The 22,443-nt window shown below is 43.7% G+C and overlaps 1 protein-coding gene across 1 annotated transcript in view; it reads right to left on the reverse strand.

Moving 5' to 3' along the window:
• The window catches only part of FDX1 (ferredoxin 1), a 182,287-nt gene that overhangs the window by 115,465 nt on the left and 44,379 nt on the right, over positions 1 to 22,443 (reverse strand). Inside the window, exon 2 of the mRNA XM_086935224.1 lies at positions 13,523 to 13,647. Within this exon, the coding sequence (XP_086791350.1) occupies positions 13,523 to 13,647 (125 nt within the window). The remainder of the gene's footprint in view (positions 1 to 13,522; positions 13,648 to 22,443) is intronic.

The raw sequence follows: 22,443 nt of genomic DNA on the forward strand, positions 1-22,443 counted from the left end.
CTCTCAATTAAACTTTGTTATGTAACAGCATTCACAGCTAGTACAGCATTTTTGGTTCCTGATATGACTGCTGAGTAATTAATCACAGATATGTTTGTCAAATTTTGGATGCACAAGACTCTCCCTGCTCCCAATATATGATAGCGAATGGATAAATATAGATGGATTCAGAGATACATCTGAGTGAAGCTCAGCGATTTAATGTAGCTGACAATATATCTAGTAAGCATACCGGATAACTGTACTAGTTGTATTTGCTAATGATTTCTAATTGTAAATACTTTTCCATACCTTTTCTTACTACAATGAGTCAAGTCTTTCAAAATAAAAAATAAAATCCCTGTTCTCTTGCAATTACAAGAGCCGGGATGTCCTTGAGCTTTGTGCTAAGGTGTAGAGGAGGTTGGTTGCCTGACTTCAGCAGGCAAGCCAATACATAGGTGTTTAGGTACACCGTTTTCCTGATGGACGTATTGGCCCTATTTAGTTTCTGCACGTTAAAAAGGGCCCCGGGAATATTCTGGGTGGGGAATTCTATACATATATATTCTTTTTCCCATTTTTCGCCTATAGGAAATGAATACTGTGCTAAGAAATATTTGGCTATTTTTTTTTTATAGGCAGCATTGAGCAGTGGATCACTGATTGAAATTACTCTAAAAACTCCAAACACTGGATTTGTATATGTATCCTTTTTTCGATTATTTTTGTTATCTATACTGGTAGTAACTAACATGAGGTCCTGAGGAAAGCCGCTGCACCTCTTATGAGGGGTGGCAGAGTGGGCTAAAGAACGGTGATGGATTAAACCCAGATCTTTTGACTGGGTGTGAGTGTTTGATTGATTCAGATGCTCCGTCCATCACCACCCCCTTTTGTACCGCAAGGGTGGCAGAGTGGGCTAAAGAACAGTGATGGATTAAACCCAGATCTTTTGACTGGGTGTGAGTGTGTGTTTGATTCAGATGCTCCGTCCATCACCACCCCCTTTTGTACCGCTTTTGGCCGCCATAAGTGTGGCAGGGTATGCTCAGACGTGAGTCCCTTTCTCTCTTTGCCACTGGATTCAAGCAAGCCGGGCTGAAGACGGCTGGAATGCCAGAAACCGGTCCTCGGTAGCTTGTTTCCGGTCCAGGGAAGACATGGCTTGGCAGTTCGGGCTGGACTGTTCCCATGAGGCACAGGGTCAGACTGATTTGCATATAGCCATGTCTGAACTGGGGTGGCAGAGTGGGCTAAAGAACGGTGATGGATTAAACCCAGATCTTTTGACTGGGTGTGAGTGTTTGATTGATTCAGATGCTCCGTCCATCACCACCCCCTTTTGTACTGCACCTCTTATGAGGGCATTAGGCTGAAACATGTCGGCCTATGACCAATCAGGGACTCTTGAACAGATCTAATTTCACACTGCCGGAGTAGTTTTTAATCCTGGTCAGAGGATGAGTGAACAAATGATCTGCATACCTCGGAACTAGTTTAAGCTCACATTTATAGTTTTCTCTTGGTCACCACACCTTTTTCACATAGGGTATTTACTATACTCTTTCAAACTGAATGAAAACATCCCTGAGCTACTCCCTCTCAGAGAGGGGGTTTCTATCCGCACTCTGACCAGGTCGAGGAGGAGGTTGCCCTATGATGAAGCATGCCACTTTTGGGTGGGTGAGACGAACCGTCCTATAAAAGGGACACTCCATTCGCAATAGTTTTCATTTCCTCTTTTTTTCTAGGCCCATGGGTTCAATTGTGATTTGAACTGATTTTTTAGGGGTGTAAGCCCGTGCTGGTCTTTAAATTCCTCTTGGCCCCTTCTAGTGTTGTGTTGTGTTGTACTGTACTGTGGTCTATAGGCCAGCATATCCTGCGAGGGTGTCTAGAATCAGTCTTGACACTAAGCCCTTAGTTTATGTTGTGCGAAAAATGCGCAGGTCCTATGGATTGGAAGGAACTACACTCCAAAGGGTACCTAGATACAAAGTATTGGCATTTTGAGTTTTATGTTGTTGCGAACGGGTCGGTTTCTGGAGTTCCCATTCTTTTAAACAATTTTTCTATCACTGTCTGATTCAGTTCCCACTCGTGTGAGGTGGATGCTTATCTGCTCAGTTTGGCTGCTTCCACATTATCTACTGTTAGTACAAGTATTTCTGTTATTGTTATCTGTCTCAGAATGGCCCATCTCCATATCTGTTGCACTAGTCTTGAGAGGTGAAAGGATTTTGTTCCCCCTTATTTGTTGAGGCAGAACACTGTTGTTGAAATTGTCCATTTCAATTTGTGTTGATTTGTTCCACAACTGTGTCTGAAAGAAGAAGTCTAGAAACACTGTCTTCAACTCCAGTAGATTTTTGAGTTATGTATGGGTATGAGCTCCCCATTCCATATGTGAGGCAACTGTGGTGATGGTCAATGTTGGTGCTTGTGTCATGGAGGGCCTTTCTGGAGTTACATTTGCTTTGTTGCTTTGCTCCACCATCTCATTTCCTCCTGTACTCTCTGTGTGACGACCACGGAATCGGGAGGTCCCAGCTCCCAGCTCCCTGTTGCTTGTGAGCGTTGGTTTTGTAGATACTCTTTTTTTTTCTTTTGTACAATCATATCAAATTTTACAAAATATAGGTGCTGATTCCCCTACAGACTTCCTGCGAGAAAAACAACCTGCAAACATTCCAGCCGACCACTAGACGCCAGGAATATGCAGAGACGTGCATCTACAGCCATACAAACTACAAATATCTTGTTTTTTTCCACTCCTAATTCACTGCACCTCTTCAAACAAAAACATTGAGAAACGTTGACAGACTGTAGGCAGGGTTACAAAAAGCAGAGAAAGAACTAGCAAATAACCCCTCCGTTATGGGGTTCAACATCCAAAATTGTTTAGAGGTTATCGCCAACGAATGGCAAACTTGGGAGCCTTGTTTACACAACGAACCATATCTCCTTAGACTTGAGGGAGGTCAGGAACGAGTTTTAACTTTAAGCAAAATCTAGTGTCTATTTTTGAAATATAGTGTTCATATCAGAAAAGCATGCTATAGCTTAGTATCGCATCCTTGCCTTGAAGGTTTTGCTAGTTTTAGACCTAAGAACAAAAAGGATAAGAAACAAAAGGGATGGCAATTATGGATTAGGCAGCCACAGCTCTAGTTTTACGTAAAAGAAAAACCTCATCTTTGGCAGGAGAGATTAACATTTCACTTTTAAGGATGATTGTTACATCATACCCTATTTGTGTGTTGATGCAGGGATGCACACTTTTAGCCAGGCATCTTTTCAAGATTTTTGTTTCTACCACTGCACTTCACAGTTTTGACAGCTCAATACAGGTTCCTGAAGTCCAGATGAAAAGAAGCTTCACATCCTGGATTATGCATGAAAGATTAATCCTTTGGTAGCCAAGTACAAGATCTTTGGAGACATCTTTTAACAAGCTAGCGGAAGCATTTAACTGTAAACTGAATAATCCAGCGCTTTGGTGTACCCTCTTATCAGAAGACTCAAGGATTTATCTTCTAGTGAATGACAAATGAGGTCCAAGGGTTATAGGCTGTGGGGAGGCAAGTGGGAGGAGCTTGGGCATTTTTACTTTTACCCATAACAGTAGCTACAACAGATGGCTGAGTGGTGATCCATAGATTCATTTTAGGGAGTTATTAATCTACTGTCAAGCTTTAATAAAAGACATTAAAAAGTAGCTTCTTCACAGGTTTCATTCTCAGAAAATGTATGGAAGACCTTTGTGGTACGATTTGAGAGAAACCGCCAGAACCTTTCGGTTCGAGTCTCGGCACAACGCTCAACATCCTGTGATTCTGGGCAAATCACGTAATCACCCGTGGCTAACAAAAATTAATGTCTCCTGTAACTAAACTGGTGCTCATGTAAAGCTCTCTGATACCCGATGTCTTGGGTATAGTTTGCGCTATATAAAACTAAAAAAAAAGAAAAAAACCTTGAAGGTTTTCAGGAAGAGTGCACTATTTGCATGAACAGACTTTGGTTTGACTCGTTTCAAAATCTTGTTTCTATATGCAAGTAATGCCTTTCTCTTCAGCAGTAGAAAAGTCAACATCACCCAATCATTCTTATGATTTCTGACAAGGTTGACACTAGACTGTGCTGGCAAAAATCAGTAGGAGAGATGAAAAAGACTCTGGGCCCGATTCACCAAGGGACATGCATGTAGTAAAATCTGGGTTCTCCGCACTTGTTGCAGAATCGCCACAAGGCGCACTGCAGAGTGTACTGTGCGGAAATGCAGACATAAGTGTGGTGAGACTGCACTCGTAACTTTACTACACTTAAGTTCTTTTGTGAACCGGGCCCTCTGGGTATATGACCTTCTTACACTCTGGTACAATATCAGTTCTCAGAACACAACAACATCTTGCTCTCAGCTGCACTATAGGTTTGTCTAAAAACAAGCACAAGCTAAAGATAATGAAAAGTGTATCAGCAAATAAAACGGGGGTAATCAGAAGGCATACTTGTTGCTTTGCCGTCAATTAGCCCTTGAGAAAAACCCTGAGATATCACAGCCAACAACATTTGCTGGGAGATCTCTGGTAGCCAAATCTGAAGCAGATCAGACAAATGAATCTGCAAAAGAGCAAAGACCTGGGTGTGATTACTAGACACTAAAAATCACAAGTTGGAGGATCTTTGCTAAAAGAAAACTCAACAGAAAAAGCCTGACCAAACTGTGCCGCTTTGGGTGAAGGCAATTGCCGAAAACTGGGGAAGAGAAAGGTGATGAGAGTGTGCAGACAATACTCAGGTGTATAATTACCAAAGGGCTTGGAAACAGACCAGATGATCTGTGCCCCAAACATAGAGACCCAAAATCTGTTATGCCTTCACCTTGATGTGAAATGTGTATGTGGGAGTAAAAAACTGACTTCTGCATGCAAACAAGAAATCCTGGTTCACACAAGAAATCCTGGTTCACATGATCAGGATTTCCATGAATACTCACCTACTTGAGAGAAAGATTCAGCTACGATGTATCTATTTACAACATATTAAAGAGTGGGAAAAGGAGAAGAAGGGATATACCAGGGGAGTGGGTGCCAGACATAGGTGAGAAGTCTTATGCCTGGAAAACTGTCGGTATTTTCATGTGTAGATTTTATTACTTTGCAAATAACCACAAGTTTATACATTTAGATCAGGAGAAGACATTTCTACTTTCCAAATTCTCAATTTTCATTGTTAATTTGTTCTTATAGGACTACAGAGGACTTGCAGTGTAGAACCCTCCAGACCCAATTAATAAGAATCTTCTTCCACTAAAAATAGCTGATGTATAATGGCCCGTCCCCACTGCTCCCGGCAGATTGTCCACTTACGATCACGAAAGAATCATTTAAATATCTGGGTATATGGGTAACGCCCAGATCAGATGTCTTCCTCCTCAAGATTCTAACGCCGCCCCCTTGAGCGATTCCGGCGGGATGTGGAGCACTGGTGTGGCCTACAGCTAACCCTCCTGGGCAAGGCCGCCCTTTTCAAAATGATAACACTCCCACAACTGTTATACATATTGGAGAATGCCCAGTTCCCTGTCCCGTTCAAATATTTTTCGACTATAGACACAATGGTCTCGGACCTGCTCTGGGGAAGTCAGCCGGTGCGCATATCGCGAGACAAGTTGATTCGGAGCTGGTACGATGGCGGTATAGCCCTTACATATATTCAGTTATATTTCTGGGCAGTCCCAATTGAAAATAACTAATGGTTGGGTGCATGCACCCCAGACTGAACCTGCGTTCCAGGCAGACAGATACGTGCTAGGAGAAGCAGGAGTTCTCTCTGCGTTATATGACAGGGGTAGATCCTCTTCCCTCGTGGGTCCTACGGCGCACAGTCAGCATCTGGTACATGGCGCAAACTCGTTTTAAATGCAAAAACACAATCACACAGATGACTCCACTCTGGTCAACACGACAGCTGGGCAGGCTTCGCAATAGCAAGGGATTCCGGGCATGGGACCTGATAGGTATTTCCACAGTGGGAGATTTGTGGAAGAAAGGCGCCGTGATACCGTTCGACCAACTTCGGGCACAATACGAATTAGCACCCACCGAGAAGTTCAGGTATATGCAGATCAGTCATGCGTTGGGATCGCTTATCCCGCCTGGCACCGACGTGCCGGAGGCCACCCCTTTAGAGGACAGATTACTTACTGAGCACATGCCCAAAAAGGCGACCTCTTTCACCCATCGTAAGCTGGTTAATAACACCCCAGATCCAACACTGAAACTTAAGTGCAAGTGGTCCATTGACTTGGGTGAACTTGACGAAGCGGACTGGCAGGCAGCGCTGTCTTCACCGCGAGAGGTAGCTATATCCTCTAGACTCTGACTGGTGCAGTTAAAGATACTACATCGTGTATATTACACTAGGGTCACACTCCATACTATAGGAAGAGCCACACATCACTATTGTTTTAGGGGCTGGGGCGAGGTGGGAACATTCTTTCATACGATTTGGCAATGCCCCCAAATAGCGGCATATTGGGCAAAAATTATGAGAACAGTGTCTCTGGTGGTGGAGGTGTCGGTCCCGGAGCCCAGGTGCTGCCTACTAAACGTACGGGAGCCGAATGACCTCAGCCACTCTGCGCAGGACTGAGTGACATTGGGTGCGATGTATGCCAAGCGTAACATAGCTAGGCACTGGTGGTCCGGGGAGGTCCCGCAGCTTAAAGACTGGTGTATAGATTTGGATGCAGCTATGTTGGCGGAAAGAGTGGTGTATCTGCACCCTGGGTGCCCCCGAAAATGGGACAAAATATGGGGGACCTGGAAAAAATATCGAGGTTATCTATGTGAGCCTCCCAGGCGGGATGGTGAGAGTGAGTCGAACTGAGGGGAGGGGGGAGAGATGGGGCTCTAGAATTGTACCAACGATGGCTAGTTTTGTTACATGTTGTTTATTGCAGTGTATAATATCGCAAATGTCAACTGCAACTTGTAACGCCCAAAATGTGTGCCATATAATTGTAATGCGCCCTGCCAATGTTTTCAATAAAAACATTTTTTTTAAAAAGCTGATATAAAGGGAATGCACTATACTCAGTAGCAAGAGTGGCACCTAGTCAATGGCGTACGAGACCTAAGCCATAACTGTCTTTCTTCTTGCATGTTGAGGCCTACGGAGAAACAGGCAGTTATAAAACCCTGGTACCCAACCCATTACCACACCACAAATGTTCTTCTTTCTAGACCTGTACTTGAACTCACATGAAAATACTTCACTATTTCATAGTGGTTGCAAAAGAAAGATCTGCTTAGGGGCCAAGTTGCAAACTATGGAACCCAGAGCTCTAATCTGTACTTCCTCATTTGACCAAAACACATTATGTGATTCAGACCAAATCGCATCTCTTACCTGAAATTGCAAACACCTATAGAAGGCTTTTAACCTACTATGTTATATTGGTACACTGGCTATGTCAAGCATGGAAACAAGGGGAAAGGTCAGCTAGAAAGAGACACAATTGTTACAACTTCTCATCTGCCTTTTGAGTCAACAAATGGGTTCTTCCTTTGTGATAGACTGGAGATTACAAGCCATTTTTAAGCCGTCAAAACGAGACCAAAACTTTTAAGTTGGTTTGAGAATCCCAACCATGGGACGGCATTGACCCTAAACACTATAAAACCGATTAAGATAGTCTCCTAGCCGAACAAGTTACTTACCTTCATAACGCTTTTTCTGATGGATTCAATATCTGCCTGTGTATTCCTCACCTTTTGAATACCCCCTGGGCCAGCATTCTGCGGAAAAATTCTTTCCTAGCTCTCCCACGTCGACGAGGATGTCACAATGGACAGGGTCCGCTCGCGGCACCGTATGACGTCATCAGAGCCACAAAAGGACCTCGTCAGCGTGCTGACGTCAGTTCCACCCAATTTTTCCGTGCCGCCAAGGCAATCGGGGAGACTGACACATTTTCAAATATACACATAGCATATTAAATATACACACATGTCAAATCACAAATGCATAATCAATAAAAGTACAAAGAGAAATAGCAAAGGAAAAGCATTTCTTATTATTAAGATATAAACATGATTAAAATAAAATATTTTTTGGTAGAAGCAGGTGGACAACGGGGTGGCGGGTGGGACCATGAGGAACCCACAGGCAGATATTGTATCCACCAGAAAAAGCGTTACTGAAGGTAAGTAACTTGTTCTTCTGATGGATACTCCCAAAGCCGTACATCTCGCGTAGGAGGGCGTCCACCTGACTAGACCAACAAATCCTGCAAAACAGAGAGAGCAAAATGGCCATCCCTCCTAACCTCAGAGTCCAAGCAGTAACGCTTTGCAAAGGTGTGGAGGGAGGCCTAAGTTGCTGCTTTACAGATATCAAGCCAAAGCAGAAGAAGTAGATTTCGCTCTAGTGAAATGAGCTCTGATACCTTCAGGAGGGTCCTTCTTGGCCAGGGTGTAGCAAATCTTGATGCACAAGATAATCCACCTGGAGAGAGTCCTCTTGTGCACTGCCTTGCCTTACATATTTCCAACGTAGCCCACGAAGAGCTGATCGTCCAGCCTCAGATCTCTAGAGCGATCCAAATAAAATCTGACAACCCTCTTAGGGTCCAACCGATGCAGTCTCTCTTCCTCCTTGGAAGGGTGAGGGGAAGGATAGAAGGTGGTTAACGTTATGGACTGTCCCATATGAAAAGGGGTAACCACCTTGGGAAGGAAAGCCACCCTGGTCCCTAGAGCCAACTTATCCGAATGAATGGTCAGTAAAGGAGGTTTCCAACCAAGAGCCTGAAGCTCACTTACCCTCCTAGCCGAGGTAATGGCTATCAAGAAAAGTTTTAAAAGAAAGAAGCCTCAACGGGCAAGAGTGAAGAGGCTCAAACGGAGAACCCATTAAAAAAGTAAGTACGAGATTCAAATCCCACTGAGGCATAATGAAAGGTGTGGGAGGAAATTTACTTGTAAGGCCTTTAATGAACCTCATGACAATGGGAGACTTAAACAAAGATGGCTAGTCCGGCAAACATAAAAAGGCGGACATAGCCGATAAATAGCCCTTACAAGTGGCTACAGAACAACCTTGCTGTGCCAAAGAAAGTGAAAACTCCAAAATATTAGACAAGCGAGCCTTCAAAGGGTCAATGTCTCTCTCTCCGCACCCCTTAACAAATCAGGTCCATCTGGGAGAGTAAACAGACTTAGTGGACTGTCACCTGGATGATAAAATAAAGTCCACTATTTCGGGCGGGAGAGAGAAAACTCAGGTTGCCCCGTTCAATCTCCAGGCATGAAGGTGCAGGCTCTGGGGGTGGGGGTGTAGAACCTGCCCCTGCGACTGCGAGAGGAGGTCAGCCCTGAGAGGGAGACAGAGCGGAGGGTGCAACGAGAGGTGAAGTAAGTCTGTGTACCACACCCTTCTTGGCCAATCCGGAGCGATCAAAATAACTTGGACCCGGTCTTGGCAAATCTTCCTCAAAACCCGAGGATTCAAGGGTATGGGAGGAACCGCGTAAAGGAGTTGTGAGCTCCAATCTCTCTGAAATGCGTCCCCTAATGCTCCCCGCATCGGATACTGGAGACGGCAGAACAATGGGTAGTGCACGTTCTCGTGAGTGGCAAACATGTCCAACTAGGAGATCCCCACATCTGAAAGATGCGGTGAACCACCTCCGGATGAAGCCGCCACTCGTGATCTGCCGAGTAACACCGACTGAGACTGTCCGCACGAACATTCAGCACACCAGCCAGATGATTTGCAAAGACACAAATCTGTTAGCCCTGAGCCCAGGGTCAGAGTCGCAGAGCCTCTCGGCAGAGACGATACAACCCTACACCTCCCTGTTTGTTGATGTACCACATCGCAGTAGTGTTGTCTGTCAGGACATGAACCGACTGACCGCAAAGGGAAGGGAGGAAAGCCATCAGTGCCTAACGTATTGCCCGCAATTCCAGAAGGTTGATGTGAAGCAACCTTTCCTCTGGAGACCAAAGACCTTTGACCTCCAGATCACCCAGATGAGCACCCCACCATAGAGTGGAGGCATCCGTGATCACTGTGGCCACTGGCGGAGGATTGCGAGAGGTTGCCCTGCACACTCCACCAAGTCAGATCCGCTGCAGCTTCTCTGGAGATTCTGATTGACTCCCTGAGATCTCCGGTGTGCTGATACCACTGCCTGCGGAGGCACCACTGGAGTGCCCTCATGTGCCAGCGTGCATGGTTGGCCAACAGAATGCAGGAGGCGGACAGACAGAGCAGGCGAAGAACCTTCAGGACTGGAACAACCGCTCCATCGTGAATTAGAGGAACAATATCCTATATGTCGAGAATCCTCTGCGGAGGCGAGTATGCTTGACACACCGAAGTGTCCAGTATTGCCCCTATGAACAGGCTGCGCTGAGAAGGCACCAGGTGAGATTTGGGTACATTTATCGAGAAACCCAATTTGAACAACAGATGAGTTGTCACTTGCAAGTGGCGCGATACCAACTCTGGAGACTCCGCTCTCAACAGTCAGTCGTCCAGGTAAGGGAAAGCAGGAACCCCTGACCTTCTGAGATGAGCCGCAACCACCACCATCTCCTTTGTAAAGACTCGAGGAACGGAAGTAAGACCGAACGGAAGAACCCCAAACTGGTAGTGTTGCGATCCTACCGTAAACCGGAGATACTTCCGATGCGACTTTAGGATGGGAAGATGAAAATACGCATCCTGCAGATCGATGGACACCATTCTGTCTTCCTGTTGCAGCGCAAGAAGAACTTGAGCCACGGTCAACATTTTGAACTTTTCCTGCCTGAGGTAAAGGTTCAAAATCCTGAGGTCCACGATTGGTCTCAAGCGACCGTCCTTTTGGGGGATCAGAGAATATCAGGAGTAGCAACCCTGACCCCTTTCCTGCTCCGGAACCACCTCTATCGCAGCTTATTGAAGCAATGTAAGAGCCCCCTGCTGTAAAAGCAGTAAGTGGTCCTCTGAACACCCACCCTGGCTTTCCTTAAAACGCTCTAAGGCGGAGTCCGCCTTCGAACCAAAAAGTTTAGACCCATCAAAGGGCAAATCCAGCAAAGTAGCCTGAACCTCAGCAGAGAAACCAGATGATCTAAGCTATGCCTGTCTCCTTGCAGCCACAGAAGACCCCAACACACGAGCCACAGAGTCCGCAGTGCCCATGCCCGATTGAATCACCTGATGTGCCGCAGCCTGCGAATCCGTAAGGACCTCTAAGAAATTGGCACGATCCTCTTCAGGCAATTTCGGAGCCAACTGTACAACTGAATCCATTAAAGCATGGATATATCGTCCAAGAAGGCAAGTTGCATTAGAGGACTTAAGAGCCATACTAGCGAATGAAAACACCTTTTTTGCAGCTTGCTTATCTTCTTAGAATCCCTATCACCCAGGATAGTAGGGAAGGAACCTAACGACTGCTTTGAACAAGAAGCTTGGACAAAAACTCTCCTGCGTCGGATGCGATAACAAAAAAGCCGGATCTCCAGGAGCAGGCTGTACCTTCTCGAGATGGAACGAGAGACAGCCGGAGCAGTTAAAGGCTTCTGCCACACGTCCAGGATTGGCTCTGTTAAAGCATCTGTAAAAGGAAGCAACGGCTCAGAAGTTGATGTATTTAAAACTTCTGTTAGAATGTTGGACTTTATCTCCGCTGAGGGAAGCTTAAGGCCCAATAAATCAGCCGCCTTCCTTATAACCACATGGTATGGTGCAATGTCCTGTACAACACCTCCACTTGCAGATGGAAGATTATACTCAGGAGAATTATCGAGGCCACTAGCTTAATGAAGGCTTCAAACTCGTCCATAGAGTCTACAACCTCTCCTTCCTCCTGATTTTGTAAATATTACTCCTCTTCGAGGAGCCTCTGCGCCTCTCTCCAGGAGCGTTGTTTAGGTAACAGTGTCGGTTGAGTCACATGTGGCAGCGGTGATGACATCAACGGCGTCGATGGCGGAGCCTCGGCTTCGAACCTCGACGTCGATCGAACTAGAAGTGGCGCCGACTTAGCAGCCTTAGGAGTCCTTGGAGCTGGTGTTGAAGATCTCGGGGCCGGGAAATGCCCAGCCAGAGTCGATGGCAAGAATGGCATGAAAGAAGCCTGGGGATGGAACTGAGGAACACCCAGGTTGAAAGCCAAAGGACCTACAGGGCCTGAAGGCGCGCTGGATGGAGTAGAGGACCTGGCAAACATCACATTAAGGAAATGCGAAGAATCAGACCCAGGAGCAGGAATAGGAGGATATGGATCCGTACCTTCCTGAAGAGGAGTCACTTGAGGTGTTACTGGAGCCTGCAGAGTCGGGGACGGCGCCCACACAAGTGAAGTCACATGGACCGGAGAGGACTCACTAGGAGCCGGTGAAGTTGCTGGAGCCGGTGAACCTTCATGATGCGAAGAAGCATCCGAAGCCGGCGAAGCCGCAGCCAGAGATGATACCGGCGTCGCCTGAGGTGAAGGAGATGGAGAGATAAAGTCCTTCCTCCGAGGTCACTCAGCTGGAGTCGGCGACCTCGAAACCCTGGCCTTCGATGAACGATGTCGAGAGGCATGTCTTCTCTTGGACTTCTTATGTTTCTTCGACCTCGAAGTGTAAGAAGACCAAGACTTCGCCCTCTTCCTACCTCTCTTCTCCTTCTTGGCTTTGGACATAAACAACTTGAATTCACACTCCTTAATCGCTTTGGGATTCATATTCCTGCAGCTTTGGCATTCCTCAACGTCGTGGTCCGAAGATAGGCACCAAAGGCAGTCATCATGCGGGTCCGTGATAGACATATGCCCGCCACACTCACTGCAGAGTTTAAATCCCTTTTTCCTAGAAGTAGCCATCAGGAACAATCAAAAGATGCAAAGTTTTCTTAGTTGAAAATGGAGAGCCCCTAGAAAAACCATTAAGCGTCAACGGCGTGGAAAAAAGGGAACCGACGTCAGCACGCCGACAAGGTCCTTTTGTGGCTTCGATGACGTCGCATGGTGCCATGAGCAGCGCATGTTCATTGTCACGTCCTCGTCGACGTGGGTGAGCTAGGAAAGAATTTTCCTGCGAATGCTGACGCAGGGGGTATTGAAAAGGTGAGTAATCCACAGGCAAAAGTATCCTTTAGAAATAAAAAGTACTAGGAGCCTTCTAGTCACAATTCTTAACTGACCTAATTTTGAACTATAGAGTTTTATGGCTTTTTCAAAAACACAACACTGTCTAGACATTCAATCTTTATTTTTTGTGATTATTTGTGTCATGCTGTCTATTGTCACAAACCCTTGGCAACCCTACAGCAAGTTTTGACTGCTTCATTAAGCTACCATTGGAATCACATATAAAAAATAAGCCATGACCAGTCATTTGCCAAGAAAGTCACAGGTGAACATGCCCTTTATAAATACAGGTTATTGTTGTGTTTTGAAATCAACTGCTAGTTCGCTGATTCCCAAACCGATAAGATATGTGCGTCTTAAAGAAACTGAAAACATATGAATTTGAAATTCTATACTTACCAAAACCATCGATATCCAGATTCTTCTCAACCACTACATCCAACAGTGAGTCTCCAACTTTTCCTTTTGCTACGAGTTTATCCCCATCACGATTTATAAATGCGACAGTGACTTCATCTTTGGGGCTACAACAGAAACAGAATGTTTGCAAATTCACTCAAGAAAACATTACAATTCTTAAGGGTTCAAAACATAAGGAAAAAGCAAATTGGGCTATAGTAGGAAGTTTAAAAGTGCATTTGTAACTAACCCTATTTGATAATGCTGTTAGTCCACGACATTGTGTTTTTGTCACAGTCAATGGAGATCTTTGAACATGCTAAATATATTTAAGTGACTTGTAATGTGCATGCTACGAATCAAATTGCGTCAAGGCCTTAACCTGCAGTAGGACATAGCAGAAAAAAACGTTGGAAAGGGAGGATTTTATGAAAAGATGATTTTGGACAGCCTGCATCAATATATGGTTAGTACACCTCAGGTATGTATGCAAATCAGTTCCAAAGCTTGTGGACCAAACCAGGAAAGTACATATCTCTGTGGCCTGTTCTTCTGGCTGCTGGTGTTGAGAGTCGACAAAGAATCTTAGCACAGTCTCTTTGCTCACTAGTAACCCACTGGAAGCTTTTCAGCACTAGGGACATTTTCCAAGGTGAGCAATTAGTCTCACCTTAGTTTCATTTGGTAAGATTCTATGGGTGGTGGAATACATTTTGGCCTTATGAAACGGCCCGCAGCAGCAGCACGTAGAGAAAGTGTGATGTATTTGAAACTACTCCCGGATCAAAAAAAGACTCCGTTAATCACAATGTTGTCTTGTGTGTTTCTGTGCAGAGGTCCTTATCCAGGAAGACATGTAGGCCTCTGGCCAACTCGACAAAAGGCACTTTGTGACCACAGCTGGGGGACAAGAGTGGAGACGAAATGCAGCCGCTGAAGAACTATTTCCATTAAGATTCAATTACTTTGCCTCATCCTCTCCTCCAGGATACTCTACAGTAAGGTCAATAAGGAGAGATCAGTCTGAGGACCATATAACATGAAGTAAATATGCATGTCACCTGCAGAGGAAAAGGCTAGCTCCAGAACACGGAAAAGCGTCCAGAGAGGAAGAATGTAAAGACTGAAAATAGGGAAAAGGGAAACCCTGGGAGCTCCACAGATGAAGGAAGACTGGGTGTGAGATCTTAAAAACTATGCTAGTTTATCATGAAGTAGTTCTTCCATAATTTGATTTCCTATAACGTACATGGACCTACATATGAAGCCTTCTCTACCCCACGTCTGTAAACAGGAGCTCCTTTAAATATTAAGTTGTAAAAACAGACTGTTAACGTACACTGAGAAAAAAAGAAGATTTAGAAGTACATATTCAGAAGGTAGCTGCTCGACCACTGTTTTTGCAATTTTAACAGAGTATAGTTTTCGCAAGAGCTGCTTGACCACGGTTTTTGCAATTGTAACTGAGTATAGTTTTCGCAAGAGGCACCAATTCCATAATGTGTTTGTGCTTCTAAAGGTAACTGCAATCAATCAATTAAACAATATTCAATTATTACATTATATATACATAAAATAGATTTTCTAAAAAGATAAGTAAACATCATTTAAAGAAGCACAGATTTACAATTATGCACTGCTGATTTTGATTAAGGACCCAAAAGCAAAACATGCGTCTGTCCCTGTTAATATCTGTAAAAAACATAATGCTGGCCTACATCTCTTACAATTATGCAATCTGGTAACAGAACTAAAAATCTTTTCATATATACACACAATAACATTTTCTCTATAAAATGTAAAGCACTGTAGTATCTGATCGGATACCAAGTCACATAGGCAGGATCAATCAATATCAAATGAAAGAACAGAAGGTGGCCAAAAGTGTGGATTTAATCAAATATCTAGTTGTCGATGGGACAGGTTGCTTCATAAATCTACTTGTCCTGTAAAAAATCTAATTGTCCCTCTCATGCCATGTAGTGCGGCGACAAATTATGGCAGCAGTCTCATTATATAAGAGCAGTGATTACAGTATCTCGGATTATGGCAGGTCTAGTACTATTGTAGGGCATGCATACTAGCAGTTTCCTTATTTTGCCATCTTTCTGCAAAAGCAAGATTCCGAAGGTTGGAATACCATTTGAGTCTATACAAACCTACTACTTGCATGTTTTAAGGGTTTTAACCAGCTATTCTATTATCATTTCCCATGCTGAGAAAAGTTTAAATTTACTCTTGACAAGGGTCATAAGTAAAACTTCTTCCAGGATTGGGAAAAAAGTGGTTGGAGGGAAAGTGAACTAGTAAACGATCAACAGATTTTGGCATGAGCAAATCTACACACGCATATTGCTCGTGCTAAAATACAGTTCACAAATATTTTCTAGGAGTACAATTTCTTGGTCTACTTTTGTAAATGCTGTAACACAAGGGGTCTCTGGTATAATATCCAGAGCACCGGGGGGGTTTTAGGAGGAAAAAAAAAATTGAAGTATATCCTCCTTACAATTACTTTATCACAACAAAATACTCCAAAAATTACTAAACCTGAGAATAGTTTCTAGGTAGTATAACACATAAAGAAATTAGGCCTTGTGTGTGGTTGTGGGGGCTAAATGACTACACACTAGTGGTATGTTGGACTTGCTAGTCATGTCCACTTATATGGGGGGGAAAAAACTTGTTATTTTTAGTTACCCTAACACACCCGAGTGGTGTCATGCTTCATCATCGGGTCACCCCGACTCCTAAAAGTCGAGGTGGGCTCAGCCACAGTGTTGGGTAGCTCTTTGAGAGATGAAGGATGGGGTTTTTTTAGATAAAATACCTCTATCAGGCCCCTGGTTTCCCTTTATTACTGGGTCTGGTTGGGTCGTTAAAAAATATATAAAAATGGGTCTTGTTTGGATTTTTATGGTCCTATGACCCTAGTGCCGACATGTTTCAGTCCATACAGGTGGCCATAAAGGTCCAGGACTTTCTTCAGGGCTGGGAACACTCTACCTCTATGTGTGGGGAGTATATAGGAAGGGGAGTCCCTGTCCTACCAATGTAGCGAGGGAAGAGTAGCTTCTCCTCGTGTATGTTTCAAGGTATCTCTGTGATGCCAGGCTCCATCTGTGGAAAAAACATATTATCAATTGCTACTATAGATTAGATCCTATATCCTATAGGTGCTCAGTCTATAACGCTGCATGCTTAACCTCTTGTGTGCATGCTGTGACAAAAAATGGTGTCCCCACTCAGTGTCAACCATTCTCATATGTGGTAACACTCCTGTTTTAAGTGACATCCAACATTAGTGCCAGGTTCTACCCACTAAACTTAATTAAGTATTTGGGATAGTCAGAGGTATTAAATAAGAACAAAGAGAAGGTCTCTATTGCAGGTTCAAAACGACATATTGGTATGCATTCAGGGGCGGTACAATTCATACATGCATTCATTCAGATATGCTTTACATGCATTAGTGTCTTGGTTCGCACTTACCCAATTCGGAGGGCTTAGGGCTTCTCGACGGACCAAGAGAGGCTGATGAGAGGTCCTAATGTAGTCATAAGTGAAAAAGTCCAAAGTTAATGTACTCTGGAAGAGTTTATATATGTGCTACCGAGCCCGAAAATAAAATGAAAGTGGCGAGGGCGCTCGCGTTATCATGCGGATGGGGCTATAGCCTGAGGACTATTTTTACTTACTCAAATTATGAGTACTCTTTTGTTTTTATACAAGTTTTATCTTTGTCTTTATCCATCTATCGGCTTATGTCACTGAAGTAGTTTTGTTCAGTGCCGCGGAACTATCATGACAATATGTACTTTGGAGAAGAAATTATATTTTTGCTTTTTGCCAATGTTTGTTACAATATTAAGGGCCCAGCATCTCCCACAACAATAACGTTTCACAAAAGCCATGTCAGAACAAGACATGCATTGACAAAACCAAAAGACCGACCACAAATTTCTTACCTATTGTCTTTGCCAATGCTCGTTTATTTTCATGTTTCGCATAATCTTGTTGAAACTGGTTACATAGACTTTCTATTATAAATACTTTTTGGATCACTAGCATACCTCAACGCATTTTACTGGAGGATGTTTCAAAGAAACGTACCTTAAATTTCACAGTAGGTTAGCAGAGAATTTTTTTCTCATTTAATTTTTTGGTGAACATTTTATTTTGAAAGCAAAGAATCATCCATCTTGCTTTCAAGCTTCTGCAAATATTTGCCTCAAATCAGAGAGCACTCAGAGCATTATACGCAGCCTCGTATTGTTGAACTTTTCATACGTTTGTACACCTTTTTTTTTTACTAGAACCACTGACAGTAGTGCAGTCAGAGGTTACAACATTTTTTACAGCGCCCACCCTAATAATAAAGACTTTGCATTAATGAACCATAAATACAAGTTCGAACAGTGTTAACATATGACACAAATATTACCTCAACTGCAGACATTTCCCTTCCTTGGTCCATAATGTGGTACTGTAAATTGGTAGTCAAAGGGTTTGTGCTGCAGGAGGTTGGGCCGACTTGTCCCAAGGACAAAATAAACCTGAAAACGTGTTGTCCTTGTTCCCAAACAATATGTCCTGGGCGTTAGGCTTTAGGAATTCCACACTCCTGGTTGGCGTATAGAGCCAATTTTATATCTGGACTGTAAGGCTCTTTACCAACTACTTGTGATAATCAACAAAACAGGCTCTTTTCCATTTGTGGTTTGCAAAATGGCATATTGCCTTCTAGTTCTGTTGACTCTGTAGGGACGCATCTACTATCTTAAAAAGACTTCTTGAACCAGGCTGTGTCTGATTTATAATAGAGGGATTAGAAAATAAAGATAAAACTACCTACCCAAGAGCCTCCATTGCCATCTTTATGTAAGACAACTTTGGGCTCTGAATCATACCATGCAGAGACCCACAATAAAAGACGACTGAGCTTGACAGCATCTTTAATATAACCACTCACATAGAAGGGGGCCCCTGAAACTATTACAGGCAGGAACAAGCATTGGCATAACCAATAGGTCTCGCATTTGGGACCTTTTAAGAGTTTAGTTATCCAGCACAACATCCTTGGTGCAACAACATTAACTGTTGCATGGCTAAACACTTATAAGGTCCCAAAGGCAAGACCTATTGGTTATGCCAATGCTGGTTATTGACTGGGAAGAGGAAGACAGATGAAGAGATAATGATTATTAGGATATCTGGGCAAAGTTGCCGTCCAAAAAGGCATGCTTACGTCAATCAACAGTTAAAATGGCAACTTTTTTATCCTGCCTTGTGTGAATGTAAGCTTTATCTGCAGTGATGTTAAGAACTTTAAATCCATTTGAACAAGAAGCATTTTTTGTTCAAATATTTGTTATATGCAGCAAATGGGGGATTGCGTGATTGGTGTGTCAAGATCAATGTTTATGTGGAAAACGCTGCGGTTGCCTAATAGTAAATTTAGTGGCGCGATGTATGCCCCTAAGCTTGCATCCTTTTACCCTCTGGATGTTTTGGATGACTTCCAGCAGAACTCTCTCCCTAGCAAGTGTCGGGGGACGTGGTTTATGGACAGGAAAGTGGTACTCCTCCCCAAGAGTCATGAGACTTGTTCAAGTCACATGTTGTAAACGTTTTGGCTTGTTATCTTGTGGCCTCAGCCTTCTCAGGACTGGGGGAGTCTCCTATCTGAAGCAGGCTTATTACACACTGCCCTTTCAACTAAACGGCCTTGAGAAACCGATGTTTCGCTTTGTGAGTGGAGAGAGGCCAGGGAAGTTATACACAGGGACCGAAACAGAAATAAAGGCAAGTAAGTCAGAGATATGGACACATTTGAAATAAAAGCATTTCAGAAGCCTGACGTTTTACTATGCCCCTGCCCTTCTTTACAAGCATAGGTGTTTAATAAAATCCTAACATTCCTTTCCAAAGGCCTCTAGCCGAGTTTGAGCTCACACGGTCTGGTGCAAAGTAAATCTGTAAACCTACCACAAATATTTACAGCAGTTCTAATCCCCTTTTATGCTCCAGCTGTTTTTCATAACCGCCGGCACATGATGCGTAAGGCAGGCTGCACGTTAGTTCTCAAGAAAGCAGCTGAGTTTAGAGCGTGCGTCTGAGGCATCAATCTTTCTCGCGTGCTTATCCAGGGGCATTGCATTTGTGTCTGAATAACCTGGATTTTCACCTGCTGTGCTGTTTGGCAAAGCATCTGACTATCGGTCAAAAGCAGACTAAACTATCCTCCTTAACCAACCCAAGCATTGACCTGTGGGGGCCCATGCCATGGTATATGGAATCTGACTCCTGCACTCTCTGCACAGAATGCTTTATCGACAAGTTGGTATTTTCCGAAGATTTTGCAAATGTAAACAAGTGGCCGTAAAAGTGAAGGATCACGAAAGCAATCGCGCGAAGGCCACGCTAATTAAAAGCAAACACGCAAAGCAGCATTTTTGTTTCTATGGCAACAAAATGACGTGGGATTGTCACAGTCCCTACGGACACGCGCATGCTGTCTGCTTTGGACAGATGGAGAGAGCAGCCATCTTTGTCCATGCAGACGCGTGCACGTAAGCCCACAGGAGAATTGATTGCAAAAGGTCCTCTCCATGGCGAGAGCAACACATGCGCTGCTTTCGCCAGGCGAGACCTAAAAACAGGGGAAACTAAGGAATACCATCAAAACAAAATATATCTACCTGTTTACATCATCTAGAGTGCTAATTGTCACTGATAATAATTAAACATGAAACACTGGCCTTCCAAAATGTAATCCACAGAAACACAAATCCCAAAAAATATCATGTTTATTCAATAAGTATATTATTGCAATTATATGAAGACATAGTAGATACTATACCATAAATAACCCAAGCGCATCCTACACCACACACACACACAATGGTTCGTACAAAACAGACGTGTAACGACTTTCTCTGATACTACTGACTCAGACAGTGAGGGCCCATCATACCACAATCCTAATTACCAACCACGACAAGAACAATTTGACAGGACCCTTGTAAACAATCGTTTTTTAAGGAACAGAAGGAGCACCTTTCACCCCAGATTCCGGAACCAGCAACAGCGAGGTTATTATCAAGAACAGGAGCAACCTCAAAAATATATCGAAACCCGCAACCAACAATACTGGAGAACGTTAACTCTATCCCAGTCTTCAATTTATGATCTGGCAACATTGACCCCAATACTAAGTCCATTCTCTCTAGAGGACTCTTTTTTTTTTTTTTTTTTTTTTTAAAGAGTTTTATATAGCGCGAGCTAGATCCAAGACATCGGGTATCAGAGCGCTTTACATAGCACCAGTTTCGTTACAGAAGGACACATTAATTGTTTTTGTTAGGCACAGGGAGATTAAGTGATTTGCCCAGAATCGCAGGATATTGAGCGTCCATGTGTGCACGGTCTCTTTTACCTATCCTGGTTAATACTCAGCTGGCCTTCTCCTGTGCCTTCTTTTTCTAAGCTGTGCTGGATATTGGTTGTGCATATTCATGGCACACAGAACTGTATTGTACTACATAGTGTGTTTTAATTTTTGTCTCCCAAGGCACGTCCGTCCTCCCTTGCTTGTTTTTGATCACTGCACCCTGAAGAAGGTATACCCACTTAAACGCGTGTCGGCGCTGGAGTTTCCCTGTCAATTTGCTGTTCCCCCTCTGTGTAGTTAAAATTGAATTTCAAAAAAATGAATTGTACTATCAACTGTTTGCTCGCTTGTTGATTAATTCTGAAATCGACTCACGTTCTCCACTCTAATTGACTTGACAGAGCTATTAATTGGCACATCTGGTGAGGAGGGGGGCTGTGTTTCCATGTATGTATATTGTTAATTGGAAAATTGTGAACCCTTATTTTTCAGAACGTTTGAGTTTGTATGGGTATGGTTTTGTATAAACAAGTGTGCGTGTGTCTGTGTGTGTGTGTGTGTGTGTGTGTGTGTGTGTGCGTCTGTGTGTGTGGTGTAGGATGCACTAGGGTTATTTAGAGTATAGTATGTCTTCATATAATTGTAATATTATATTTATTGAATAAACCTGATATCTTTTGGTATTTGTGTTTCTCTGGATTACAATTTGAAGGCCAGCGTTTCATGTTTTATTATTATTAGGGACGATTAGCACTATAGATGATGTACACAGGCAGAGATATTTTGTTTTGATGGTATTCCAATTAAATGGCAGAACGCTTTACTTGTTTACAAAAAACACTTGTATACCCCTATGGTTGATATTGTTGAAAGTGGCGTGTCTATACAGTGCGGCGGCTATTCCGGCGCAGTGCTAAGGGGGCGGGGCGGCCGCATGCTGGTGACGGAACCGCTCCGTCACCAGCGTCGGTGGCGCTGTGCTTATGACGGAGCGGTTCCGTCATGGCCCGCCCCGCTCAATAGAACGCTCAGCGCAGGCGCGGAATTCGCGCCGCGCATGAGCAGCGAGCGGACCATGACGGAACAGCTCCGTCATCAGCACAGCGCCACCGCAGCTGATGACGGAGCGGTTCCATCATCAGCAGACAAGGGGTTAAAGGCTGGAATCTGTTGTACAAGGGTAGAGCTTTATTGGGAAGCGCAGAGGCGATGGCACCAGAAGTTTGACATACTGTATGGCTAAGCAAGGTTGATGGTCGATAAAAGAATACCACTTATAAAACCTCAATAGGACTACATTTAGGAGAGCAATTTTTGTAGTGGGACAAGTTACTAATGTATAGTGCTCTTAAAGTCAACAACTATGTAATCTCCCATAAATATTTTTGAACTGGGGTCAATCCAAGCACCTCTTCCAGTCAAAATCTGATCCAAGTTAAAAGTGTTAAAATCCAAATGTTTTGAAAAAAAGCAAATCACTGTTTTTAAGCTGAAAAACATCTTGGCTACTATCAGAGCATAACTTTAG

The sequence above is a fragment of the Lissotriton vulgaris genome, chromosome 8 (assembly GCF_964263255.1).
Source record: "Lissotriton vulgaris chromosome 8, aLisVul1.2, whole genome shotgun sequence".
NCBI classification, from domain to species: domain Eukaryota; kingdom Metazoa; phylum Chordata; class Amphibia; order Caudata; family Salamandridae; genus Lissotriton; species Lissotriton vulgaris.